This window comes from Suricata suricatta, chromosome 5 (assembly GCF_006229205.1).
Source record: "Suricata suricatta isolate VVHF042 chromosome 5, meerkat_22Aug2017_6uvM2_HiC, whole genome shotgun sequence".
NCBI lineage: Eukaryota > Metazoa > Chordata > Mammalia > Carnivora > Herpestidae > Suricata > Suricata suricatta.
Window position 1 is genome coordinate 133,536,466 of NC_043704.1, and position 27,427 is coordinate 133,563,892.

The following is a 27,427-nucleotide window of genomic DNA, read 5'->3' on the forward strand; positions in this document are numbered from 1 at the left end:
TGTCTACATGTCTCCTCAAATCATTCCAAGCTCTGGATATGAAGAAGCAGTTGTGCCCTAGATTACATGCTGCCTTCCACGAGTGTAGATCAAGACAGGCTGACCATGCGTTGCTATTAATCTTTGGCCCTTAGAACTCAGGTGGCTATTCAAATCTAGCTGGTCACTCCTGTTTTCTGACCCACCTAGGAAGAAAATTGCTTCAAATGTGAAGACCATGTTTTCAAACAAATGCACAAAACAGAAACAAGATACATGGCTGACCCAGGGTGTGGCACAAGACAGACTGTTTTAAATCCTTGCTTTCACAGGTCACCTGAGACGTAAGACAGCAGTACGTAAGGAGGGGGCAGAGTGGCCCTTCTCGTACCTACTCTTGGATTTTGGAATATAAAAGCATGAGATACTTACACAAGGAAGGGATTGATCGTTTTTGAATGAGTTCATTAGGAAACCATTTTTCTTTTTATACAGAGGTCCTAGTGGATGTGGATATGAATGTAATGTTTCCTATCACAGAAGAAACTCTGCTCCAAGAATTGTACCAAAATGTCATAACCAAACTGAACAGAATCCTTAAGAATCCTCTATTTGGAGATCCTGATGACTTTTGTAATATAAAAGCTTAACTTTTTAAAAGTTTAAAAATAAGTAGTTGTTGACAAATAAGCATTTTAATCTTTGTGTGTTTACGTAAAGTTGACATGTCTTTCAACTGTTTTGAAATAATACACTCTACCTCTTTTTGCGATCTTGTCTTGAAGAAGTCTCTTTCAAACACTCCTTTCTGGGCAAAGATGGTAGGATGTAGTAATGAGTAGGCATTGCCGTCTTCACCATAATTAGTTCTATCACTGATGCGACGAATTCGGGGGGCAGGGATATCAGACCGAACGGATGGAACACCATAGATGGGATAACCTACGACATCAGTGAGGGAGGAAAACAGACATCCTAAGCCACCAGCCACCTGTCGCTACTGAGCTCACACTTGAAATGGGGCCAGTCTGGGGTGCCTGAGTGGCTCAGTCCGTTAAGCATCCGACTCTTGATTTCAGCTCACATCATGATTTCACACTGTGAGATTGGGCCCTGCATTGGACTCTGCACACTTGATTTTCTCTCTCTACCCCTCCCTCTACCCCTTCCGTGCTGGGCCCCTGTACTTGTTGTGATGTAAGTGTAAAATACACACTGAATTTCAAAGAGTTAGCACCCCCAAAAAAGTGAATATTGAATCACTATATTGATTACTTGTTGAAAATATATTTGGGAGATCTATGTATTATATATAAAATGCATATACTATTAAAATTAATTTCACCTGTTTCTTGTTCCTTTTTTTTTTTTTAAGAGAGAGCACAAGTGGGGAAGGGGAAGAGAGAGAGGAAGACAGAGGATCCAAAGCGGGCTCCTCACTGAGAGCAGTGAGCCTAATGCAGGGCTTAAACTCACAAACTGTGAGACCATGACCTGAGCCAAAGTTGTATACTCAACTGACTGAGCCCCCCCAGGAACCCTTCACCTGTTTCTTTTACTTAATGTGGCTACTAAAATTTTTTAAATATATTTAACTCCAATTATATTTTCATTGGACAGCACTATTCTAAGAGGAGTAGAAGATCTCATCACACCAGAATACATAGCATATCTAAAAAATCCAGTTAAGAAAAACATGTAAGTCTTTAGTCATGTCCTTAATCTAAGGAAGTGATCTTGACCAACATAAAATAGTCTTTCTAACTAACCAAGAGTCATCATGCTCAATATTAAGATAATGGGGTGTTATGAGATGAACTATGTTCTCCTCAGATTTATGTGTTAAAATACTGACCACCAGTACCTCAGAAAGTGGCCTTATTTAAAAACAGAGTCATTGTGAGGTGCCTGGCTGACTAAGTAGGTATAGCATGAGACTCTTGATCTAGGGGCTGTAAGTTAGAGCCCCACATTGGGTGTAGAGATTACTTTAAAAATTTTAGGGATGCCTGGGTGGCTCAATTGGTTAGGCATCCCACTTTGGCTCAGGTGGGTTGGAGCCCCACATCGGGCTCTGTGCTGACTTCTTGGAGCCTGAAGCCTGCTTCAGATTCTGTGTCTCCCTCTCTCTCTGCCCCAGCCCTGCTCAAGCTCTTTCTCACTCTCTCTCAAAAATAAACATTAAAAAAGAAAGAAAATAAATAAACAAATCTTTAAAAAATAGTCATTGTATTTGTAATTAAGATGAAGTCATACTGGAGTAGAGTAGGGCACTCATCCAATGTGAGGGGTGTCCTTATAAAAGGGGACATTTGGAACCAGACTCACACAGGAGAGCACCATGTGAGGGTGAAGGCAGAGATCAGGGTGACGCAGCAGAAGCCAAGAGAAACCAAAAACTGTCAGAATCTAGAATAGGAACCCAGAATAGATTCTCCCCCCAGCTCTGGAAGGAGCCAAACCCCAATGCCCTGGCCTGACTTTCAACCTCCAGCGTCGTAAGATGATAAATGTGTTCTCTGAGCCATCCAGTTTGCACAACTTGTTACGGCAGCCTGGTAAACTAAGAGATGGAGAATGAAGATAGAGAAGAGCTTTACGAAAGCTCTTCAAATGTTTGAAGGCAAATCTGTTTGTAGCTAAGAATCACATGGCTTATAAGACTCCTAACAGTTGGCGAAGTCTGAGCAATATTCAATGTTCTGATCATCACAGATCAATTTCATTAGTATTGAGAGAATCATATTACTTGGGTCATCACTGACAATAATTCAGTTCACCTTACATTCATTGAGACCCTTTGGATACTTCAAATACAGAACCGAATGAAAGGTCTTAGGCTTTGAGAAACAACCTAATGAAGATAAGAGACTGGGGATAATACAAGGACAAAGAGCACTTCAGTGTTTGCTGATCCTTTTGGAACTCAGCAAATAATGTGACACACTCACAAAGAGAAGGGACAGCTCCTACAACCGCATTGATCTCAGAAGAAGTTGTCGTATAGTGACTAGAAACTTTATCACTTGGCCTCAGAAGTGTCCGGAGAGTCTTTTCTGAGCTCCCTGGTTCTTTTAAGACAGTATCTTCTGGCTTTATCAGGAGAGTTGGTTCAGATTCTTCAACATCAGCCTCCATAGGGTTTGCACAATCCGGTTTTCTACCTTTAAGCAAAGAGGGAAGGAGGGGGGGAAACAGGAAGAAATTACTACTTGATGCTTGCTGCTCTACAGCAAAATCCATCTTCCTGGCTGTGGAGACGGAGACTGGAGTGGTGGAAACCCTCCACTGAGGGCAGCCTCCCACCGCGGGAGAGCAAGGGCTGGCCAATGTCATATACCAGGAATTCCCAATGTGGCCTCAGGTTTCTTCTTGCCACTCCACTCGCTTTACTCTAGAATAAAGCTTTTAAATTTGAAAGACTAAGTGAAACCGGGAGCCTATTTCTTTTTTTAAAAAAAATTAGAGCTTATTTTCCTATTTAACTTGAACTACAGGATTACCAGAGTTGTTTCCAGGGTTCTACCCCAAGGAGGGAGGGGAGAAAACATACTGAGGTTGTAAATTCCACACATAGCTGATGGTGGCAGGGAGCCAGACATATTGCAACATTTGGACTGGCAGTGAGAACACAGCATGAGCCCAAGAACCGATTATATAAATAACCTCCTCCCATCGGTGTATAAAAGAAAACCCTGAGGTAAAACTCAAATTCTAAGACTCTGTCCTTTCGAAGGTTTGCTTTGCTGAGTTATTCTGAAATTTAGGAATAAATTCCTGACACAGCTTTTTCACAGAACTGGTAGCTACAGAGCTAGCACTAGAGGGCGCTGTGGCCTTTTAATTTCTAGAAGAACTCTCAGGGTTCTGGGAAAGCCCAAGCAAGGATTACAAAAGCAAATAGTGCCCCAGTATCAGACTGGGGTGGGGGGGACCATGGCAAACCAGAAAAGACATGCCTATCTAAAGTCTGCAGCCCCTATTCAGGTCCTGTCAATCGTTTGCCACAAACACATTCAGGCCTCATGTTCCAAAACCTCTAATCCCCTCCCTGCACCCCCCAAAAGGCAAAAATCTGGACAAAGTATGAGAAACAGATGCGATGAAAACTGTTTGAAAGCCACTATCTTAGTAACTAACTGGAATTTAAATAAAAAATTTGAAAAGAAAAAAAGGTAATAAATTTAAAAAGTAACTTAAAGAAAGAGGGAAGAAAGAAAAGAAAGAAAAAGAAAAGAAAGAAGACTACTACTTTAGAATACTTACCTCTTTTCCTCTGGAAGTCAACAGTAAGATAGAATTTGTTATAAGAAAATTCCTGGCAGGGGCACCTGGGTGGCTTAGTTGAAACTCAGTTGAAACTCTTGATTTCAGTTCAGATCGTGATCGCAGGGGTTGTGGGATCAAGCCCCACATTGGGCTCTGCACTGAGGCACAGACCCTGCTTAAGATTCTCTCTCCCTCTCCCCCTGCCCCGCTCCCCACCGCCCACTCACCTGTGCTTATTTGTCTCTCTAAAAAATTTTAAAAATAAAAAAAAATTCCTGGCAAAATATTCCTGAGCCCATTCTAACTAAACCACTGGCCACTATCTTAGAAGATTCTGAGAAGATGAAAAATCTCAAAGACTCCAAATGAAAATGGCTGATGAAGACAGAACCCAAAAACCAAGAACGATTTGAAAATTTGGCTTGAAAACAGGCTTCTGCCTTCCCCCACTAGTTCATGAGTTGTGCCAAGAAGAAAATAAATCTGTCACCCCTTTGTATCTCTGAGAGGATGAGGGTAGAACTGTTTTCCGTAAAAATCTTCACTAGGTCGAGAGGAACCTCCTGCTTTCCTGGTGGTTAGAATAGAAAAGCCATCTCAGAAACCCGTAAGAATCACGTTGTCAGTAAAGCCCCAACTTTGGCTTTGGCCTTTCAGGAAGGCATGACCCAGAAATAAAAGTGAAAACAGTAGTAATTTTACTTTTTAGAGAGAAGTATTCCAAGAAGAGATAGAAAATGTAAACAGTCTTTTAAAAAAGTTAATCTTCCTTAATAATCAAGATTTGAACATTAAAGCAAACAAGGTATCCTAATACCGACTAACTTACAAGAATGTCTGAAAGAATACTCAGGGGTAGCAAATTTAGGGTCAAATCTCAAAGATTTTGCTGATAAAATTGCAGACTGGTACAATCATTTAGGAAAGCAAAATGAAAATAGAGTTACGTCTGGGACAATAATAACATTCATAAGAAATGAGATATAATTAGAAACAAAGCTTTTTGACTGTTACCAATATTACTTTCAAAATATCTGGAAATAACCTAAATTTCAAAGAGTGGGGAAATGGCTTAATAATTCATAATATATCAGCATGAGGGAACTGAAAATGAATTTACAGAAGTTTATCATGAAACTATTTCTTAAATTCCATAGAAATTTGAAAGCTGAATTTTAAAAAGGCAAATAAAAATGATACATTCACTATGATTTTAGCTACATTTAACATATATGCAAATGTCCATATACATGGTATATGTGTATATCTATATATGGTTAGTGATGCAGGAAGTCAATGTGGAAACATGAAAATATTTGAATAAAGGTAAAGATTATGTTTTAATTTTTTTATAAACTGTAAAAGAATAAGTGTTCTTATGTCAAATTCTAATTTACTGTTGACTTTTCCTGGGGGAGGGGGCTAACTAGGACAATGGTTTTCAAACAGTTTTCTGAGGAACTGTCTTCCATGTTTTGGGTGTCTGCATAAACTGTTTGGCTTTTAATTGTTCTCTTTTGAATGAGCAATATATAGTTCCAAATTCAAAAGGTATAAACACATAGATTAAAATGTGAGTCTTACTGCCACCATATCCCTTAGCTAACTAGTTCCCCTTAAATGTCATCAAATGTTTTCCTGTCCTTCCACAGGTATTCTTTGCATAAACAAGCAAATAATATGTATATACGTGCATAATTTCAGATACATAATATTAAAGTTGACAAGAGTCAAGCTTCTGGAAAACTGAAAATATAAAAGTCCATTTAAGAAGTTAGCAAACCTTCAAAAAAGGAAATACCTTTAATAATGACCCTCTCTTCATACTCTTTCAGAAGCATTTTATCTTTCCAGTTAAGAAAATTTGCAAACTCTAGGCAGTTAATCAGCCCATCTTTATCCACATCACAGTAGTCAAATAGCTGGTCCAGGAGCTGCTCATCTACGTGCAAGCTGACCTGATGACAGGCCTCCCGCAGCTCAGCCTTATCTATCGCCCCGTCTCCATTCTGTTAGACACAAAGCAGAAAAAGATGAAGCAAGCATCATCCCTAAGAGCAGAGCAGGCAACATCTATTATTTCATTTAAGAAAAAAAAAGATCTGTCGCATATTTTCAAAGAATTTATCTTGTTTTTTACAAAAGGTCAGTTATTAAGGTAAGTCCTCATTGTGTTGTCCTAAAAGTGCACAGTAATTGCCACCTGGTTGGAGCAGGGTGTGGCTCAGAATCTTTGTTCATTCTGTTTTAATAATTTTTCTCCCAGATAATGTTTTTCTTTAAATCGTGCTGTGGTAGGGCAGGTGTCACCATGATTTGTGCCTGACATTTCATTCAACCAACATTGTGTACTTCTGACAGCTTTCTACAATTTCCCATGCTTTCAAAGTTTTTAACACCTCTGGTCTTCCCACTGAGCACTAAATGGTCCTCCCCTCCAGTGTCTGGTAATGAGGGGAAATTGCACAAGTAATTATAGGCCAAGTACACGGAAATACAGCAGACAGTTGCCTGCTTGTTGTTAACATTCCTATGGGCAAGAGGGACATGCTACCAGTCTAGCCCACTGTAACAATTAGCACCAAGATTCATCCTGGTAGGGGAAGAGGAGAAGTTCCACCTTCTTCCAGACAACAGTTAAAAACAGGAATACCTACACTGTGTGTGAAAGGAGGGAAATTTATGAAGGCTATGGGCAAGGACTAGCTGGTTCCCTTGGGAAATAAAGGGGCAGAGCACCTAATGTTTGTTAAGGAAGAATGATAACAACCGAGACGTCTTACGGCTCTGGAGGCCCCTCCTGGAGTCTCTCAAACCTTAAGTCCATTTGGAGAGGATGCCAAAAGGTCTGAGTATTTTTGCAGCGGGTTATAAATGAACTTTGGCACTCTCAGAGAAATTTTCCTGAGAAAAACACTCAAGAGATGATAAATGACTCATTGACTAGTAGACTCATAGACTCATTCAGCTCTTGTGCTCAGGATTGGGTTTACAATGCTGATGGAGGTGATCCCTGGAGAATGAGGAACTGACCAATGAACTCTAGATAAATTCCTGCCATCAGATCCCTAGTCTTGGAAAACATCCCTGATGCTGTGTTGACAAGAATGAGAATTTAAAACATAGTATCTTGACAAGGGGGCTGTAAATTCCCTGGACCAACATAGACAACCACTTTATAAAAATCTCTGCTGTAAGCCCAAGTCAAACAAAAATGCAAACTCCATAGCCCTCGCTGGAAAGCTATGTAGGATATGGCTGTTAAATCAAAACTGAAACAGATGGTGCCAACAATGATGACTTCATTGCCCAATATAGGGATCTGTGTGAATTGAAAACTTGGGTGGTTCATTTCATTGAGCTGCATACCACTCAAAACTCAAAGTAAATGTTTCTTACTCACCAAGTAGTGAGTTACTCTCTCCCTCTGTCCCCTTGATTCCTCCCTCCTCCATGCCCTAATCTCAACTGCTGTAAGGAGAAAGATGACTAAATGTGGGACCAAGGTCTCCCTGTCCCCAAGGGAGATTAAATGCCACATTCACCTGTTCAAGTAAACTGCCTTACTTCAGAGAGGGCAAAGTCTCAGACTTTATGGCTTCTTTGGCTATGAGTGCCAAAGTCACCATCCCACTCGGTCTCTAGGGGGGAGATGTCTGGATTCAGCTGGCGGGGTGTGGGCAGGGTTTGCTCCAAGTAGAGAAGGAAAGCTAGCAATATATTATTTCTGTAGTGGAATGTATTATTCCACTGCTAAATGTATAACTGGCACTGATGCTTTATATGTTTGTATTATGAATGAGCCACATGTAGAAGATGCCAGTACCTTTGGGGCCACACAACCCTAATGACCCCTTTGAGTTACACGTCTCTGTGACTAATGGATTTGATACTTAGAGCCTCTGGGTCTGGTTTAGTAACCTGCTGTGGTTTTAAACCTCAATGAGAGCAATGGAGGATCAAAAATGGACAGTCGATCTACTCAGTGAACAGAACTCAAGGCTATTCTCATTGCTCTGACCAACATTTCCCTTGATGAACCTGTTATACTTTTACTGACTCTTGGACTATTGCCAAGGGCCTGTTTATTTGGTTTGCCATTTGGAAAACTACAGACTGGAAGATTAGAAACACTTATTTTTGAGTCTGAAAACTATGGTAACAAATCATAGCTCCTGACTGAACCATGTGGGTAAGTCATATAGATGCCTATGATAAGGGTCCATTCTCTGCCCATTCTCAGACTGAAATCAAGCATTTGGCTGAGCCTAAATCACTCATATTGCCACAATTGCTCCCTGGATCCACTGTTGTACCAGACATGGTGACACACCAATCATTACAAAGAAAACCACTCTACATTTCTGAGGCAGAGGCCACCATACCACATGCCTTACTTTTGACTCCTGCCAAAAGTTGGCCAATTTGTCTCATGGTAAGGGAAGACACCTCACACTCAAGGCATTGCCCCTATGCTCCTGGCATACTGACTATGTGGAACCTGTGTCCTCTCTCAGAGCTGTTGGTACTGCATCACACTGTTGACACATTTTCGAGCTATGGAATTGCTATTCTGGTTCAATCAGCCAGCTCCAAGCACAAGAGTATGGCCGATGAAATTAATCTGAGTCATGGGTTTTGCTTTATGGACCATTTTCAGCCTGACAATGGTGTGTCTTGCAGCAAAAGTGTTACTCAACAATGAGTTATTGGTCACAGTGTTCAGTGAACCTTTCCTACATCCAGCCATCCATAGCCATGTGGTAGGACCAAGCTTTGGAATAACCTACTCAAAAATTATCTATCTTCCTCAGTAGCTTCTGGCTCCAAAAATGGTCTCATCACTCAATACCACTGTCCCCAAAAAGGAATAATCTCATCTCAGTTACTTCCTGGGTAATACGTAGAATAAAAGGAGTTGGAATGATATAGACCTATTTTGAAAATTTAGGACTCTGCTGTGACCACTCCTGGACATGATGAGTCTTTTTATTTCTGCTCTAGATTTTATATTTCTGAAGTGAAAAGTCTACACATAATCCAGAGTAATGTTTGATATACAGTGAGAGTTCAATAAAATAACAGAATTAATCCTCTAAGCCAAGAAGATTCATTCAGGAAATCACAGCTTGTTTGTTCCGTTTTGTTGTGTTTTTCGTTAAACTAAATCTGGGCATCCAATAATATAAGATTCAAATAATCAAAAATTATCCTACAGCTGTACTAGGAAGACCTACTTTGTATTACCTTCTCAGAAAAAAAAGGTCCTCAAGGACACTGAGCACTACATTGTGCATATTAAAAGTTAACTATTTAAAAGGTATATCAACATTAAATAATTCTCAGTAATTTCCTCTCTGCTTAATTTAATTTTATCATAAAGAATGTGCCTGGTGTTCACTAAGATAATCAACAGCTATTAAGATGATCGTCTTGCCTATAATTACATTTAAAATGAAGAATTTTTAAAAGCAGAGTGCCATGTATTGTGGTAGGTTCCCTTATTTGTATCACTGCTATCTAAATTTACCCCGCTATCATCCTTGTAAGATACTTGCATTTGAGTAAAGCTTAAAATGTACTTATTTTAGCTTACATATTTTAATTCTGAAGATTCATTTTTTAATTACCTGTAAATAGCAATTGGTGTCTATTAGAAACCAGAGATATAGTTGAATGCTTACATTTTCTTTAAACACAACTTTGCAAGAAATGCAGTGGGTGACTGATTGGTGTTTGTCCCCACATAATTGGTACAAACATAAATGAGATAGTTAACCCATTTTTTATTCATCAGTACAACACAAGCACACAGACCCCTAATCTAAAAAACAAAGAAAATGAATGGATTAAACTGAATAAGCCAACGAGTAATCAAGATTTTTTTAAGATAAAAAATGTGAAGTGTCACTTCTCCAAAACTGTGCTCAACATTGGAAGGGAGATACAAACATTATCTTTTCTTTTTGAGATAAACTAAAATCATTCTGCTCAGTTTTTTTCTTCTCAAATCAAGATTATGATGCATTGCATCATTACAAAGGTTTATTTATGAGCTTTTATTTGTTTATATTGGACTCATTCTAAAATAGTTTGAGGCTGCCTACAAAAATAAGAACAATGAAACAAAGCCTGGAAAGTGAGAAAATCAGGGCAAAGAGAAAATAAAGATGGAATAAAGTAAGAAGAAACTGGAATAAAAAGAGCACACAAGATGCATGCTGTAAGATCATGTTCACAAAACTAGATGTGTTTTGTTGAATTGGCTCTGAGCTTCCTAGAGGCCAAGTCCAAAAGGTATTCACTATCAGTACAAAATTCATGCTGTTCGTGAGGTAAAAACAAACCAGATACTTAAAAGAAACACAATTATTTCCTTTAGAAAGACTGGGTTTCTCGATGAAGAGGATGCATGTAACAAGAATAAGTAACAGCCTCATCACCATACTAACAAAATTGTGCAATGTTTCACTAGAGATTTGCACACTGGTGCACCTTAGTATAAGCTAAAGGCAGTGCAGCATGGTAAAAACAATCGTGTGATGGTTTAAAATGGTGTGAGAGCATTATGTAGCCTAGACCCATCTGACTTTATGAAAGGACACAATTTAGAGTAGCTTGAAAACTGAATGATTTTACACTCTCAAAACTGAAACCACACCCACTCCCCTAGGGGAGAGACATTCTAAGTTTGACTTGGATCTTGACAGCACTATGTGTACATACTCAGCTTCAGGTATGTATAGATGACCTAGACGCCAGGAAGTCTTCCCTGGGGACCTAGGGTGCCACCCCCACCCCTGGCCCCCAGCACACTACACTTTAATCTGCCACAGCAGTTCTCAAACTGAAAGTGTATCAGAATCACCTTTTGTTTGTTAAAACACTATCCACAGGCCCCAACCCTGAGCTCCCAATACAGTAGGTCTGGGGTGGGCCTTAGATTGTGCACAGGTTCCCAAGTGACCCTGACAGTGATAAAAGAGCCACACTTTGGTAACCACTGATCTACTCCAGGGGTCTGTCAACTTTTACCGTGAAGAGCCAACAATAAATATTTTAGGTTTTGCAAGCCATTCAGTCTCTGATGCATTATTCTGGATCTATAGTGCAAAAGCAGACGTAGAAAATATTCAAAACAAACTGGCATATAAAACTATTTACAAAAACAGGTGATGGGCTCAATTTGACCCACAGGCCATAATGTGCCGACCCCTGATCTACACCAACCTGCCAGGATCTGTAAGCCCATGCATAGTCCCCAAAATTCTGTTCAGCTACTGGCCTTGTCATAGTGCCTGAAGGCTGCCAGCAAAGTGTCAAAGTTTTGGTAGTTAACTTTCTTCAAGTGATGTCGTACTGCAGCAATCAGGGCTCTCTGTCTATCCTTGCCTCGAAGATATTCACCCGGAAGTCTGTTATGGATGAGATCACCAGCTCCTATTAAAGAGGGGGAGAAAAAGTCTTTTATCTGAATTCAGGTAAAAGAACTTAAAGTCTGTCAATATTATTCTTATCCTAAAACAGAGAAAGATCTAGCAACTTCTGTGAATGAAAAAAACTTCACGCCTAACTCTGATTCTATTATGCAGTGTGAGCGAAAATCCTTGTATAGGAGGGGGACAAAACAGAGGAGACTCTTAAACACAGAGAACAAACTGAGGCTTGCTGGAGGCGTTGTCGGGGTGGGGGGATAAATGGGCAAGAGGCAATAAGGAAGACACTTGTTGGGATGAGCACTGGGTGTTCTACAGAGGGAATGAATCACTGGAATCTGCTCCTGAAAACATTATTGCACTACATGTCAACTAACGTGGATGTAACTTAAAAAATAAATAAACTTAAAAAAATCCTCGTATATAAAAAAGTACATAAGATAATTGATAAAACTTAATGTTTCTGTTTTATGTGATTTCTCTGCTCAATGAAAAAGTTCTGACAAAATGAATGTGAGGGGAGGGGATTCATCAGCCCAATTAGGCTGTGTTTCCTCAGATAGTAAAGCCCTTGCCTGTCTGCCCCTTAGCAAATGTTTGTCTACAATGCTGAGGATCTGAAAGTGGGGCATAGTCCATATGGGGCCACTCTACATGCCTTGAAGTTGACTAAACCTCTGGGATCCCTTGTAAAAACAGAACTCAAATTCCCTACTCCTTTCTAATAGGAATTTCCGGTCTGCCTTCATTCTGCATATCAAGTTTCCATTTCTCAGCCCTGCTTCCCCAGTACCATCATCTGCACGGGAGACCACGCCTTGTCACAGTTCCATTAACTGAGTCCTGATCCACAATCCCCTCAGTTATATGGAAGTAGTAAAGTCTCTAATCCACCTACTACACACCTCCCTCCCCTCTTGCCCCAGATCTGGCCCTTGCTTTCATTTATCCTTCATAACATAAAGAACTTCCCAAGATTGTGATACAAAGAAAGTACAAACATACACATCACCTATAAGTCCCATCCCTTGTCAGTCCCTTTTGGAAAATATTCCTTGGATTTTAATGGTGACAGAGATCAGACTAGAGTTGACCCTGTTGCTTCAGGTATGTTGGCTTGGTGGATGTCACCAGAAGGAGCCTTTGCCTCAGTTCATTTTCCCTTGGCCTATACCCCTCCCTTCCTGCTATCTTGGGACAGGGTCATGTCAGCAGTTGACTGTCATATCCTAGATGGAATCATTTAAATCACTACATCGGTGAAGTTCTCAGCAACTAACATTTATACCTACTCTGTGTAAATCTCTATATTAGGCTCTGTCAAGGGTCTCTTTTAGTATGCACTGACTGCACCTCTGAGATTCTTACTTACTATAAAATCAGGCGCTAATCCCATCTACTCTGACAAAAATCATGTTTTTAAGGGTAGATATGGGTGAGAAGCCTACAACTAATGCTGGTTCCAGGAACTTGGCAAGTGCTTCAGAACAAAGTCATCAGAAATGGAATCAGTTCTCATCAGACAGACCACCCTAAAATGGGCATACGGAGGGCTCCGTGAGAGGAAATAATGACAGTGAAAGTGATTTTTGACAAACAAACATGGCTTCCTCTTCTCCTCCACATTCTAACCCCTTGATAAAAACCCTGTGGGTGGCTCTTCTGTAAAATAAAGGTCCTCTTTCCTCCATAAGATGGCTCTTAGTTGAGTGTTTATCTTCAGAGGCCTTCCCTCTCCATTAACATCCAAAAATAACCATTTGAATGATTGTTTTTTCAACTCCACCTGGTTTGGCACTATACTCTTCACTAGGTGTGACTCCTGGTGAGTGAGATATATGTGATACCTTCTCCTGGCCTGGCACTGAAAGAATATTCTATGAAGTTCAGGTCAAATCACTTGCAATTACTCAAGAGTCATCTCTAAAGAGCTGAGATCATACGTACACATCCTGGCCCCGAGAGACCGTGACCTTGCTACCATTCCATGGCCATCAGAAAAGCCAAGCAAGCTCTTCAATTGTACTCTGCCTGAAACCAACTCCCATGATGCAGCCCTTGGTTCTGGTGTGTTCTTGGAGCTGGGCACAACCCTTGCATGCTTCCTGACGGCATCTTAACATAACCAGCAACTCCAGGCCTTAGGGATGAGACATTATTTGCACAGTTGCCTTTATTTCCATAAGTAAGAGTAAAGGAGAAATTCAGGACCCTAGAAGCAGGAGCTTTCTGCAGAATAAATGCTATCCATTGACCCCAACAATGGTCACAAAAGGTGAGAACCTACAGTGAATCTGTGTTCATCGATAAACTCTAGAAGTCCAGAGAGAACTTAACAGTCCCCTTTCACAGTTAAACTATGCAGCACTAATGCTGGTACTGATACTTACATATTTGTTAAATTATTAACGTCAGTGTTCTTCCTTTTCATTTTATAACACTATCTCATTCAATTTGTAAGGATAACTTTGATCAACTATTAGGAAATTTGTCAATGCTGTCAAAATGCCAAGATGATAAACCATATGTTGGATTCACCAATTCATGCTATAAATATTTGTGAAAAATGTACTGAATGCTAGACCCCGGGGATCCAACAGATAGCAAGATGGAGCACCCGCCAGCATGAAGCCTGCCCTTGAGTAAGCAGAACTGACCATGATTCCCTATTTATTTTCCAGGCTCATCGCTGCATTTCCTAAATCATCTCTGAACCACTCTTACAGGTAAGAAGAGCCTCTACAATGGTTAGGCATACAGTAAACATGTAACAATTCATCTAAAAAACAGGCCCAGAATACAGTCTCCTAATTAATGCGATTAATGTTGTACAAAAACACTGTTGCATGAGCCCAATAAATATATATTTTATTTGTCAGTGAGTGGGCTTTAGCTATGACCTTCTCAACAGCCGTTCTTCAACGTGAGTTTAAGTTTACGCAAGAGCCTGCTGGATCAGAACACCTGGGCACAGGTCCCAGGAACCTGCATACTTCATTAATTCCCTGGGTGATTTTACTGCAGGGAGACTGCAGACTATTTGCAAACACTGAAATATAGCCTCATGCTGATAAGCTTCGGCACAGTCTTGCCTTTGGATGTCCCCCCTAGAGATGGCTTAGAAAGAAAGTCAAGTTTCTTCTGCCACTTTATGGATTAATTGATTGATTGGCTGGTGGGAAAAGAGTGGTTCTTAATTATGTGGCTGTAGAGCTGAGTAGTTTCTCAAACTCAAATGTGCCTACAATTCACCCGGGAATATTGCAAAATGCAGCTTCAGATTCAGTAGATCTGGGCGGAGCGTGAGACTCTATCACTAAGAAACCCTCAGGGGACATCAGCATCGCCAGGCTGCAGACCACATTCTGAGTAACAAGAGCCTCCTCGAACAACGTTTGAATTCACTAAAAAGCCGCTTCGCTCAACTTTCACTTATTTAATACAGGCCATATTTACTTTCTAAATAAAGTTCTGAGCCTTGACTACACTTAAGGTACTCATTCAACAAAGGCTTTAAACTGTACATATTTCAAACATAATATGAACATTTTTTTCTCTCTTGTGCTACAAATTGTTCTCATTAATGTTAATGTAATGTTTTTAAGCCTTTAAAATTAGAAGCTTTAAGAGAAGGAGATGGTGAATTTAACAGTGTAACTTTGTGGAGAAGTTGTTTGTTTTTTAAGGGAAAAGTTAGTATATTTACCATACTCCTCAGCACGGAGACAAGCTCCAAATGTGTGGTCTGGGGGAACATTCATTGTTTCTGCAATGCTATCAAAGAAAACAAATCCTTCAGTTAAAATACTCAGCACATGGCATCTCTGGAATTTAGAAAACGCTTGCCATATGTTTTTAATAGCCTATATTTCTCCTATAACGAAACTATGAAGATCAAACAGAAGTTCTCCAACAGATCTTCTGTCCAACGTCCCGCTTGCATGAGCAATGGCTACATGCTTTTCCTGGCTTTCAGTAGCCCAGATTTAAAAAGAAAATTAAGAACAGATTCAAAGCAGAATATGGAAAGAGAGGCAGACAGGAAGACAGACAGACACAGGGAAGAGAGAGAAAAATGGTAACATGATAAATTAAATTACATTAGTAGTATCCCAGAAATAAAACTTTACATAAAATTCTCCCTCCCTCTTCTCCGAATGCCCTCTTCCTTTCAGAGGACTCCGCACTTTCCTAGAACCCCAGGCTCTACAGAAGCTACCAGAGTTCCCTGATTAATTTCGAAAGGATGACTTTCTTACTTAATGTATAGAACCTAATAGAAAACAAACCAACATTTACCACAAGAGCACTTCTTTTTAAATTCCATCCAAAGACACTATCAATTCAAAGTTAATTATTAACTTACGGATCTAAAACTCTTCCAAGTTGCTGTTGAAACTTTTCTTTGAAATCATCAACTCTCTTGGATACAACCTTCACTCCTCTTTTCCTATAAAATTAGAAAATTGTCAAGCATCTCTATTACCTAAGTATTCTTGGTTGCCAAACACACATATGGTGAGAAATACCATAGTATCATTTGAGTCATCAAAACATACATCTAGTTTCAAAAAAAAGCTATATGCTAAAAAAAGCTGTATATATTCATTCCTCTATCATTTATATTATAAAGATAAGTTTATAATAAAATATAAAATTTTGTATAGAGAATAAGACAAGCAGATTTAACATATTTTTCAGTAAATAAAACCAAAGGGTTAATATCATTATCATAAATGCAACTCTTAAAATTTCTAAAATTAAGCAGCAAATAAATAACCAAAGGATATAAACAGAGAACTCACACCTAGTAAGCAAATAGATGGAGAAATTATGATACTCTCCAATAATAAATGTATAATAAAATAATAACAAAGAGGCACTTTTAACATAGTGCACAAGGAAAAGTAGAGACAGACAGACCGAATACCTAACACTGGCACAACATATAGTAAAACACTTGGTAAATGCAAATTACTATAATCTTTTTGGAAATAATCTAGTAATATGATTCAAAACGCATAAAAATGGTCATTTCCTTTTATATCTGGGAACCAATCATAAGATCATCCACATAACAATTCAAAATGTGGGAAAGTTATACACATAAAAATGTTTGTGGCCTCACTGACTACAAATGAAAAAAAAAGAGATAAATGTTTAGTCATGGAGGGTGATTAAATTATATCACATTAACAAGAATACACTCTGCATGCATTTCAGATGTTGGTTATTAAGGATACACAGCAATATAAAATTATTTTATGTGAAGTGAGAAAGCAGGATATAAAACAGGATTGCATGGTGATTAAAGTAATGTAAACATTTACACAGGAAGCTACACTAGAAAGAAATACATTAAAAAGATAATAATGGCTGAATTTTGGTGACAGGATTATGGGTGATTTTATTTTGCCAATTTTCTGTAATATAATTTCATTACTTCTGTCCTTGTGATTAAATGAACAAGGTTTCTTTTGAGAACTGTGAAGTACAACACTACTATTTAATAACATTAAAATTAGTAAATTCTCTATTGTTTTGCTAAGACTAAAAACAATGAATATTAAATTCTTAAACTCCATTTGCTTTTAAAACTGTTTTCTGTACTATAGAAATACCGGGCTGAATAAATTTCTGGAGAAGAGTGACACTGTGTGGAGAAACAATAGATGAAATATAAAGTAATTCATCTCTTATGTCTCCATTTACTTCCCATTAGTTCAAAAAGTGGAAAAAAGGAACAATATGGGTAAAGTCAGAATAAATCAATGGCAGTTTAAGGGCCATAATTTGAACAAATAAGGTTGACATTCTAAAAACCAGCTCCAAAGGGCATGATTAGGAACACGCAGGGATGGAGCGGGCAAGGATTATAAATCATGGAGCTTACTCCTTTCACCATAGAAGTGCCTAGATTATGTTTCCGGGAGAATTATGGAGTATCTGCTAGCAGCCACGTGTGTTGGAATATCCTTACCTTCAGCATCACTGCACAACCTCACAGCATTCACTAAACAACTCAGAATAAAGGCCTTTGTGTGAATTCTTTGATACACACACACACACACACACACACACTCACACACACACACTCCCATCATGTGAAGCTTCTGATTTTTCAAACCAAAGACCGTAAACAATATAGACAGAGGTAGCTTTACAGAGGAAATATATCCCTTAAAAGTTGAGCATAAACTAAATTTACATTAAAATATAAAACTGAGATACCTTAAATTGTAAACAGGCTTAACTCCAAAATTACAATAGACAATACACTGTAGAAAGAAGTAGTGAGTTCTTTTTAAAATCCAGCAACCCAGGGGCACCTGGGTGGCTCAGGTGGTTAACCATCCTGCTTTGGCTCTGGTCATGATCTCATGGTTTGTGAGTTCAAGTCCTGCATCAGGCTCTGCACTAACAGTGTGCAGGGATTCTCCCTCCCTCTCTCTGCCCCTCCCTACTTGCGCCCTTTCTCTCTCTCTCTAATTTATATATTAAAATAAATAAATACGCTTTAAAACATCCAGCAAACCAGGGGCAACTGGGTGGCTCAGTCAGTTGAGCGTCTGACTTTGGCTCAGGTCATGATCTCGTGGTTCGTGGGTTCAAGCTCCGTGTGGGGCTCCATGCTGACAGCTGAGAGCCTGTAGCCTGCTTCAGTTTCTGTGCCTCCCTCTCTCTCTGCCCCTCCCCTACTCACACTCTGTCTCTCTCTCAAAACTATATAAACATTTTTAAAAATCCAGCAAACCAAAGCAATGAAGAATCTCTCTATTGCTTTAGCAATAATTAAGTTTCCGAATACAAGAAGTGTGATCAAATAAAGCATTGTTCCACCAATGATGTTTCCTTGGGGGTAGAGACAAGTTGGAGGAAAATGATCCCTGCGTGCTACTCGCTTTTACAAATTTAGTGTATTTTATTTTATTTAGATATAATTGATACATGCCACTGCATTAGTTTTGGTTGTACTCAATGTATTTTTCTATGACTATCCCCCAAATCATTGATAAATATGTCCTTGTTAATAACCTAAAGGCTCTGCACTTAGGATGTTCATAAGGACCAAATTGCCATTAATGTGTTTATTTTAGGTCTTTCATAAATTGATAGCACCTTTACATTCCTAAGCTTCCAAAAATGGATAAATCAAATTTTGTTATCTCCTTTTAGAGTTTAATTTCTAGATCTATAATCCTCAAACAATGGTTTAACTACTTTAATGTTAATAGGTTAACAAATGTTTGCTATATGGGCTCTTCTTCTGTACCCTAAAGAAAACAATTTCTTATGGGTTTAGTATAATATTACAAGAATTTGTTTTGGATTTGTGTTATACCTTTATTGCTTTGAATAATTCAAGTATCAGAAACTCATAAACTAAAAAAGTAGAAGAGGAATGGAAATCAGTATTTCAGGCCTGTGGTCACAGAATCCAGTGCCTCTACCCCTGGTGTAGGGTGAGGGGCAGCCTCTGGCCTGGGTTTCATTCCTACCCCAAGTACTTCTTAGCTGCACAATATTGGGTACATGATTTAACTTCTTTGTACCTTAGATTCTTCATTTGTAAAATGGAAAAGATAAAAATTATAATACACCTTCCTCATAGAGTTGTTGGTAAAATTAAATTAATCATACGTAAAGAGGGGCTCCTGGGTGGCTCGGTCGGTTAAGCGTCCGGCTTTGGCTCAAGTCATGATCTGACGGTTCGTGGGTTCGAGCCCCGCATCGGGCTCTGTGCTGACAGCTAGCTAGGAGCCTGGAGCCTGCTTTGGATTCTGTGTCTCCCTCTCTCTCCGACTCTCCCCTGCTCGCACTGTCTCTCAAAAATAAATAAAGATTTAAAAAGGTTTTTTTTAATAAGCATACGTAAAGAACTTAGCCCTTCGCCTTTGTCATAGGGAGCTGCGATCACAGGGATCACGAACGCGCCAGGCAGGTGGAGGATCTGTGGTGATGCGAACTCTGTGTGCACGCCGAGGCCCGTGGAGACTTGGGGGGCCAGTGCCTCCATTAAAGAGGGCAGAGGGCAAAACAAACCCACTCCCACAACTGATGTAGAAGGGCAGGCACGAGGCATTGGGTTCCTGTGGTCGCTGCAACAAATTCCCACAAGCTGATGGCTTTTAAATGACAAAAACATCCTCCCACAATTCGGCCAGAAGTCAGCAATCAAGGTGTCAGCAAAGCCGCTTCTCTCCAAAGACTCTAAGCGAGAATCTATTCATTGCATCTTCCAACATCTGGAGGCTAATGTCATTCTCCATCTTCACGTCACCTCTTCTCCATGTGTCTTGTCCTCTTCTGTCTCAAATCTCCCTCTGCCTTCCCTTAAAAGAACACTTATCATGGGAGTTAGGGCCCCACCTACATAATCCAAAATGACCTCTTCCTCTCAAGATCCTTAACTTAATTTACACTTACAAAGATTCTTTTCTCACATAAGGTGATATTCATAGGTTCTAGGAATTAGAACATGAACATGTCTTTTTGGGGGGCCACCATTCAAGCCACTATATCAGTATTTCCAATCTTCTGATTTTTTAAGCATACGAGGAAATATGAATTATTAGTAGTAATCTCCCAGTGCTTAAGTGTTAACTTATATATAAAACATAACACAGAAAATGAAAAGTTAAGGAATTTTTTTTTAATTTTCTAGGCAAGTAGTCCTATCTAGAATTCAGGCATAAAAAGGTCACAGTTTGCAAGAATTAAGTCAGATACTCAAGTGCCCAAATAACTATGAAACAAAACCAAATGATGAGAGTTAAATTATATATGATATGACCATTTTGTAGAGATATGAAAGCCCACATCTTTAAGAAACATGAAAAGGGCTGATTCTATAGATTAAAAACATGCATAGATGTCTTCAGATTTACTTGCAAAGGTATGAAGTAACTTTAGAATGACACACACACACACATACACACACACACACACACACACACACACTATCATGGTTATCTCTGGGAGAACTGGACAGTTTGGAAGACATATCCCTGTATATGTTTTTCTATTAATTTTGTTTGAACCATGCCAATGCATTACACCTCTTCAAAAATAAATTTAATCAACATACTCCTCTACAAGTACATGTGCCGTAATATCTAACACCTGTTTCAGGATACAATATAATTAAACTTACATTTGTTGCTCATGGAGCCAATATAAAGTTTTTGCCATGGCTCGTCCATCATTAAAATGTGGTGTTGGGACCCCATACAAGTTAAACCTATGGAAACTTGACGGGTTATACTTTCGGTTCTTTGCTTCTCCTGTGAAAAAAAGAAGCAACACGAATAAACTTATCTTGCAGGAAGCACATTATGCTCTCCCTGACAACGAAAATGAGAGTGGGAACCAAATGGACTGGAACAGTGCCAGGATTGCAGAGATTTGGCAACGGAGGACAAGCATCCTCCCGCATGAGCTGGGAGACTGGTGGGACAAGAGTCCCTTGTTTTCATGTTTGGAAAGTAAGTAGGAAAACGATGTAGGAAAAAGACATATGAATGAAAAATGCAGGCCCCATTAACGTTACAGAAATCTTGAAGATCAGGGGAGCTACTGCCGTGCTTTGGTATCCCAGATTTCCTTTCCACTATGCTAAGATTTGAGAGGCTGGTGTCTTGTACTTGCTGATTTGGTGAGACCTTCAGAACATTGCAGCCCTCCCATTTCATTATAGTCACTTATCTCTTATGAGAAACTGAAGCCTGAGAACCCAACAAGGAGCTTTTTATAATCAAGATCTAATACTGTACTTTTTTCAGGTCTTAATGTGATATTAGTCTTCTATTTCTTAAGACTAAAACTAGAGATCAGCTAAAAGGTTAAGAAATTTAGATGGAGATTCAGCCTCACTAATAATCCAAACAGTGTAAATAAAAACAATAATGTGAAATCATAATTTGTCTCTCAAGTAAAAAAAAAAAAAAAAAGATTGGCAATGCTCACTGTTAAGGAGGATGGGAAATGGAAATGCTAATACACTGTGGGTATGAGGGCGAATTGGGGCACATATTTGGGCGGATAGTAAATATTTCAAATATTCATAAATCTAGGAATATATCCTAAGAAAAAATCATGTTCACAAAGATATATAAGCAATATATTTTGTAATACTGAAAAATACAATATAGATACTGATATGAAAAGACAACTAAAGAATTATATTAAATGGGGAAAAAAGCAAGTAGAAAAAAGTGCATATAATGGGGAGCAAAACACACATATAGTCATATGTGAATGCACAACGAAAGGCATCTATGAAAGGATCATCTGTGAAAGACTGGAAATTGTGGGAGATTTTCTTTGTACTTTAGAAAAGAAATATATATTCCTTTAGTAATGACTAAAATTAAGTGTATTTAAAAGATGTAATCAATACATATTTATTGTTACTGAATGATGCCTTGACATACTATACTACTTTTTAAAATATTTATTTATTTATTTTTGAGAAAGAGAGGGAGAGTGCATGTGGACAAGCAGGGGAAGGGGAGAGAGAGAAGACGACAGAGAATCCCAAGTGGCCTTCATGACTCGGGGTTCAAATTTACAAACCATCAGATTATAACCTGAGCTGAAATCAAGTCAGATGCTTAACCAACAGAGCCACCCAGGCACCCCATTTTTTTAACGTGTTGGGATGCCTAGGTGGCTCCATCGGTTAAGCATCCGACTTCAGCTCAGGTTATGATCTCACAGTTCGTGGGTTTGAGCCCTGTGTCGGGCTCTGTGCTGACAGCTCAGAGCCTGGAGCCTGCTTCGGATTCTGTGTGTCATTCTCTCCACTCCTTACCTGCTTGTGCTCTGTCTGTGTCTCTCAAAAATAAAGTAAAACATTAAAAAAAATTTTTTAATAAAAAACCTTAATGTATATAGCAAGTTCCCCAAAAGCACAGAGAATATTATGCTACTTAAAGATAGATGGTTTAGTGCATGCAGGTTAAAAAGATGTTCAACATACAAACTATAGTTCCCTCTGGCCAACGGCATTTCAGGGTTACATCTACTGTCTCTCCCATTTTTTTCGAGATATTTAGGTATGTATGTACGTATTTTAATATTTATTTAAGTAATCTCTCCCCCCAATGTGGCACGCAAACTCATGACCCTGAGATCAAGATTTGCGTGTTTTTCCAACTAAGCCAGCCAGGCGCCGCAAATATTTTATTTTTTTAAGTAATCTCCACACCCAATGTGGGCTCAAACTAAAACCCCAAGATCAAGTGTCACATGCTCCACTGACTGAGCCAGCCAGGTGCCCCCTATTTTTTGAGATATTTAAATTTCTACAATTATATACATATATATATATATATATATTTTTTTTTTAGTGTTTCTTTATTTTGAGAAAGTGTGTATGCATGAGCAGGAAGGGGGCAGAGAGAGAGGAAGAGAGAGAATCTCAAGCAGTATTATTTTGAATGTCAAAAACATGTAATTTTTAAGTTTAAAACTAACACAGAACTTTTCTTAGATGTTTTTTCCTTTTAATAATACATACCTTTCCACATTTAATATACTAAATGCATAAGTATATGTGTTCCTAGCCATCAGAGTTCATGACCTAATGAATAATAAGTTATTATTTACTGATCAGGTATTATATGCCAGGCATTTAACTTTATGCACATAATCTCCTTTATTTCTCTCTACAAATCTGAGAGTCCTATATCCTGAGGCCTCTCTTACACTGGAGGACACTTACCCGCATAATAATCGTTGTGAGAAACAATATACAGATCATGTCCTTCCTTTCCTTCTTTAAATACTTCTTCATAGGGTTTTGGTGGATTCACTACATCTCTAGCAGATAATTCTAAAGGAAGAATTGATGAAATCAGTTTTAAGGTAATTTCCATCTATTTATGACATATTTAAATTGACTAGAACAAATGACAAATGAGGTATGCCAATGACATAAGCTACATAGGCACTGAGAACACAAATGAAGATTTAGCAAGAAAGACAGGACACAGCCTATAAACAAATAGTTAAGAATCCCAGAAAGTGGGTCAACTCAGAATAATCCTGTAAAGCAGTACTTTTTGTCTGATATATGAATCATTATAGCTATTGATAGACACACACACATTTTGGAACATTCTTTACATTATATATTTAAATGCAGTATACCTTGACAGTGCTTTCACACTGAATGATGTAATCCTAGACAGCAGTTATGATATAATCATTGTAATGTAATGCCATGTCTACATAAATATAATTTTTAAATCCTATTATAAAGGAAAAAGATATATCATCTACTGTAAAATACATTTTTTCAAGCTTCAAATTTTGCCTAATTTTAACTTTAGATCTGATACAATGAAGTATAGATTTTGCAGATTTTTCACTCCAAGAGAGAGGCATAATTTATCTCAAGTGGGTGTTACTATGTTAAGGAAAATAATCTAATGGTCCTTTGGGTGAAAAAAAAGGTAAGGTTCCTGAGATAGAGCCTTAACGGGTACAGAAAAACAAAGTAAACCAAATTTCTTTTCAGGATAGAGAAAAATGGAATTTGAGGTCTCCTGTGGTAAGACCCTGGAGAAAGAGGGTAAGAGACCTGAAAAGGGAGGAGGGATAAATGTGGAACAGATGTACGGAAAAGCACCCAACAACATGGGAGGACGCTGTGGCTTCAGAAGGAACAATGGCCTGCGATCAATTCCATCTTAAGTTGTTTGTTGAAAGATGTGCTCCACTTCTCTCGAAAGAGTAGTGAAGTTCTGCTCTGCACCCTGCCTGCGTTCGGCTCATACGCGGTAGACACTGTGGACCTGCGTGATGGAGTGTGGTACACAGCACTGGCCGAACTTATTTGTTCTGTGGTCTGTTTCATAAAGAGTTGAGAGAACACATCAGAAGCATCGATGGAAGTAAAACACAGCAATGGCTGTTCATAGGGAAGGGATCGCAGACTTCATAGCTGGCTCCAATATCAAGTTTCTTGACTCTCTCTCCTGTCTTTACATCGTCTCTATTATACTCACTGAATCTGCCTCCAAAACCTGAATGTTCACTCTTAGTACACATAAACTCTAAGGATTCTGGGTCTGAGAATAATTTTCTTGCTATGATCCCATCTTTTATTCTTAATCATCATTTGTACCACCACCAATGCCATGTCAACAAAATATTCAGTCCCATTTTCTAAGAATTCTTATTCTTTCTCTTTTTTGGAAGACTTATTTTATCATCCAATTCCCCACTGTTTTTTATTATTACCTCTGACAACTGCTGTCCCAAATGTCGTATGGAGCACATCCAGGCCTTTAGGTAATCCTGGTGTTTGATCATGAGATTTTCCTAATGGTGCCCACTGATTGCTTAAATATACTGATTCCTTCTTATCTTTAATTTTCTGTTGAAATGTTGTAATGGGCTGTGGGTTTATCAATACCTTTGCCTAAAGAAATCACATAAAGCACAGATATAACAACAACCAGAAGCAAAAATCTGAAAACCGAAACTAATCAAAAGCTGGGGAGAAGAGAACATGATTATGGGAAAACATTTCATTGTCCTTGCCTCTGCTCATCTTCAAATGAACGGTCAGAATTGGAGCTATAAAGCTGAACCATGCCTACACATGAACCTTCAAGGAGTAGTTACTTGACTCAGATTCTAGAAATGTGGGGATGACAAGTGCAAGAGCCACGAGGTTGTCACAAGCTCGCTCCAGATATATCGATGAGGTGTTCTGAATCTGGACTGCCCAATCAACACAGGGAACACTCAGCCCGCTCACCCCAAAGTCTACACAAGCACTCTGTACTGCCTCCAGGTGATCTCATCCAGTCTGCATCCTCTCTGTATTCTAACAAAGCCTGACAGCATTTCTCTTTCCTCTGAGAAAATGGAGTGCAGCTTGGCTCTTAATTATCTGAGGGGGGAATGTGTAGTTTGTGGCTCAGACCATTCATATCTCTACAGTGTCTTGACTACTGCTGCCTGGATTTTTTTACTACTCAAGAGTAGGAGTGGGAAGGAAATTGGAACTGATGATTTCATTAATACCTCATTTGTGCAATTTCACCTTGGGAAGTTAATAACATACAGGGGGAAAAGGAAAAGAAGTTACCGGTATTGAAACTTTAGATCTTATTCCATGTGTCAAATAAGGTGCGATTTGGGGATCATTTGCTCTGCCATAAAATACTCTTTCAGCTCCAGCAGGTGGATATCTATAGTCGAAAAATTTTTTTGCTGCAGGTGGGGTATTTAGCTACAGTGAGACAAGAAGATGAAATTAGTAGAGTTTTTAAAATATTAGCAAGATATATACCAATCAACGAATCCCCCCTTCATTGCATGAGCAGAGTAAGTACATGAAGAACTACAGACCCAAATAATGAAACTTCCTAAAATGTGTTTGTTTTATAGAAATAGAAATAAACATCATATTTTTAAAATTATATTTAGAAAACAACCAGGAAGTATCCAGGTTAGAAAGCATTACATAAATGACTATTTTCTATAGAAATAAATGGCAACCCCAATAGTTTTTGTAAAGCTGGAAATTTTACACCTGGAGTTTTTACCTCCTTGGACAAAATCAATAGAAGGCCTCAAAATACAGTAAGGAATCAAAATTGACCACCTTAAGTTTATACAACTTTCATAAGAAATGTTGAGAATTGTCTAATGTTCACAAAAATGCATATTGAAAATGCTCACCCTGGGAAGTTTTTCAGTCAAACAGGTTGCAACTCTGTCTCCAATAGGAATAACTTTCCCTGCCTAAGGGGGGAAAAAAAACAAATAGTTGGTCACATCAGCGTAGAGGTAGAACATTTTGAAGAATGGCATTTATTTCAAATTTGGCCTATGCTTCTAATGATACAAAGTTACTTTCAACTATTTAACACAATTAAGAAATAAAAGCATAAGAATTATAGCAAATCTAAAGTAATCATAATATATAATAAACATTAACTGCTAAATATATCACTACATATATACATATACATATAAACATTCATATACATACATAAATATATACATATGCACAGTGCTAGCATTGTCAGTGATGCATGCAGTTATGGGATCTCTGGATATGCTGAGGGATTCAACTTTCAGAAATAATGTTTAATTATCAGTCGCATGATATCAGTACAATTAGAGTACAACTGCATTCAAGCTAAGCTTAAGAAAAAATATTAAATATTCTGAATGTGTGTGTTATGTTTGCATTTGGGTGTATTTCTACCAACACCCTAACTTTTGGCATATGCAAATATGTCATTCCTGGCCAAGCTCCTTCAGTGAATGACCCCAATACACTTAGTTTTGTTCACTTAATTCTAACTTGGGTCTTATCTGTTCATCCTTTGGCCGAGGCAAAGATTACAATTATTTATTTCCAGAGATACACTTTCTGTCTATTCTCCTTTGTTATTTCAAGGCAGCTGATAGTTATTTGTGCAAAGCATAAGTTTCTTTTTTTTTTTTTTAATTTAGAGAAAGAAACTTCCCATAAAGACTGTTCTAGGTCTTTGGAGAGCCATGGAGGAATCAGGAATCAGGAAAGCAGAGATTGAGAATTGGGTGGGTGGATAAATATGTAGATGTTGTCAGGGGATTAAATAAGTGGATGGCTGGATAAAAATATAGACACATGGATATAAATGGTATGTGAAATCTTTTTATTATGGTAAGTGTCAAGTACAGAATTCCTCTTAGGGGGAGAACCATCAAGATTTAAGAAAGTATCTTGATAA

At 38.5% G+C, this 27,427-nt stretch overlaps 1 protein-coding gene across 1 annotated transcript in view; it reads right to left on the bottom strand.

Annotated features, from left to right (window-relative positions):
* Positions 1-27,427, bottom strand: part of EFHB (EF-hand domain family member B) — a 48,487-nt gene that overhangs the window by 2,579 nt on the left and 18,481 nt on the right. The window contains exons 2-12 of the mRNA XM_029940346.1: positions 26,385-26,447; positions 25,789-25,932; positions 24,933-25,113; positions 23,410-23,520; positions 20,839-20,968; positions 16,051-16,134; positions 15,391-15,458; positions 11,534-11,688; positions 6,050-6,257; positions 2,931-3,143; positions 740-921 (exon numbers count right to left, since the gene is read on the bottom strand). Coding sequence (XP_029796206.1) covers positions 740-921; positions 2,931-3,143; positions 6,050-6,257; positions 11,534-11,688; positions 15,391-15,458; positions 16,051-16,134; positions 20,839-20,968; positions 23,410-23,520; positions 24,933-25,113; positions 25,789-25,932; positions 26,385-26,447 — 1,539 coding nt within the window. The remainder of the gene's footprint in view (positions 1-739; positions 922-2,930; positions 3,144-6,049; positions 6,258-11,533; positions 11,689-15,390; positions 15,459-16,050; positions 16,135-20,838; positions 20,969-23,409; positions 23,521-24,932; positions 25,114-25,788; positions 25,933-26,384; positions 26,448-27,427) is intronic.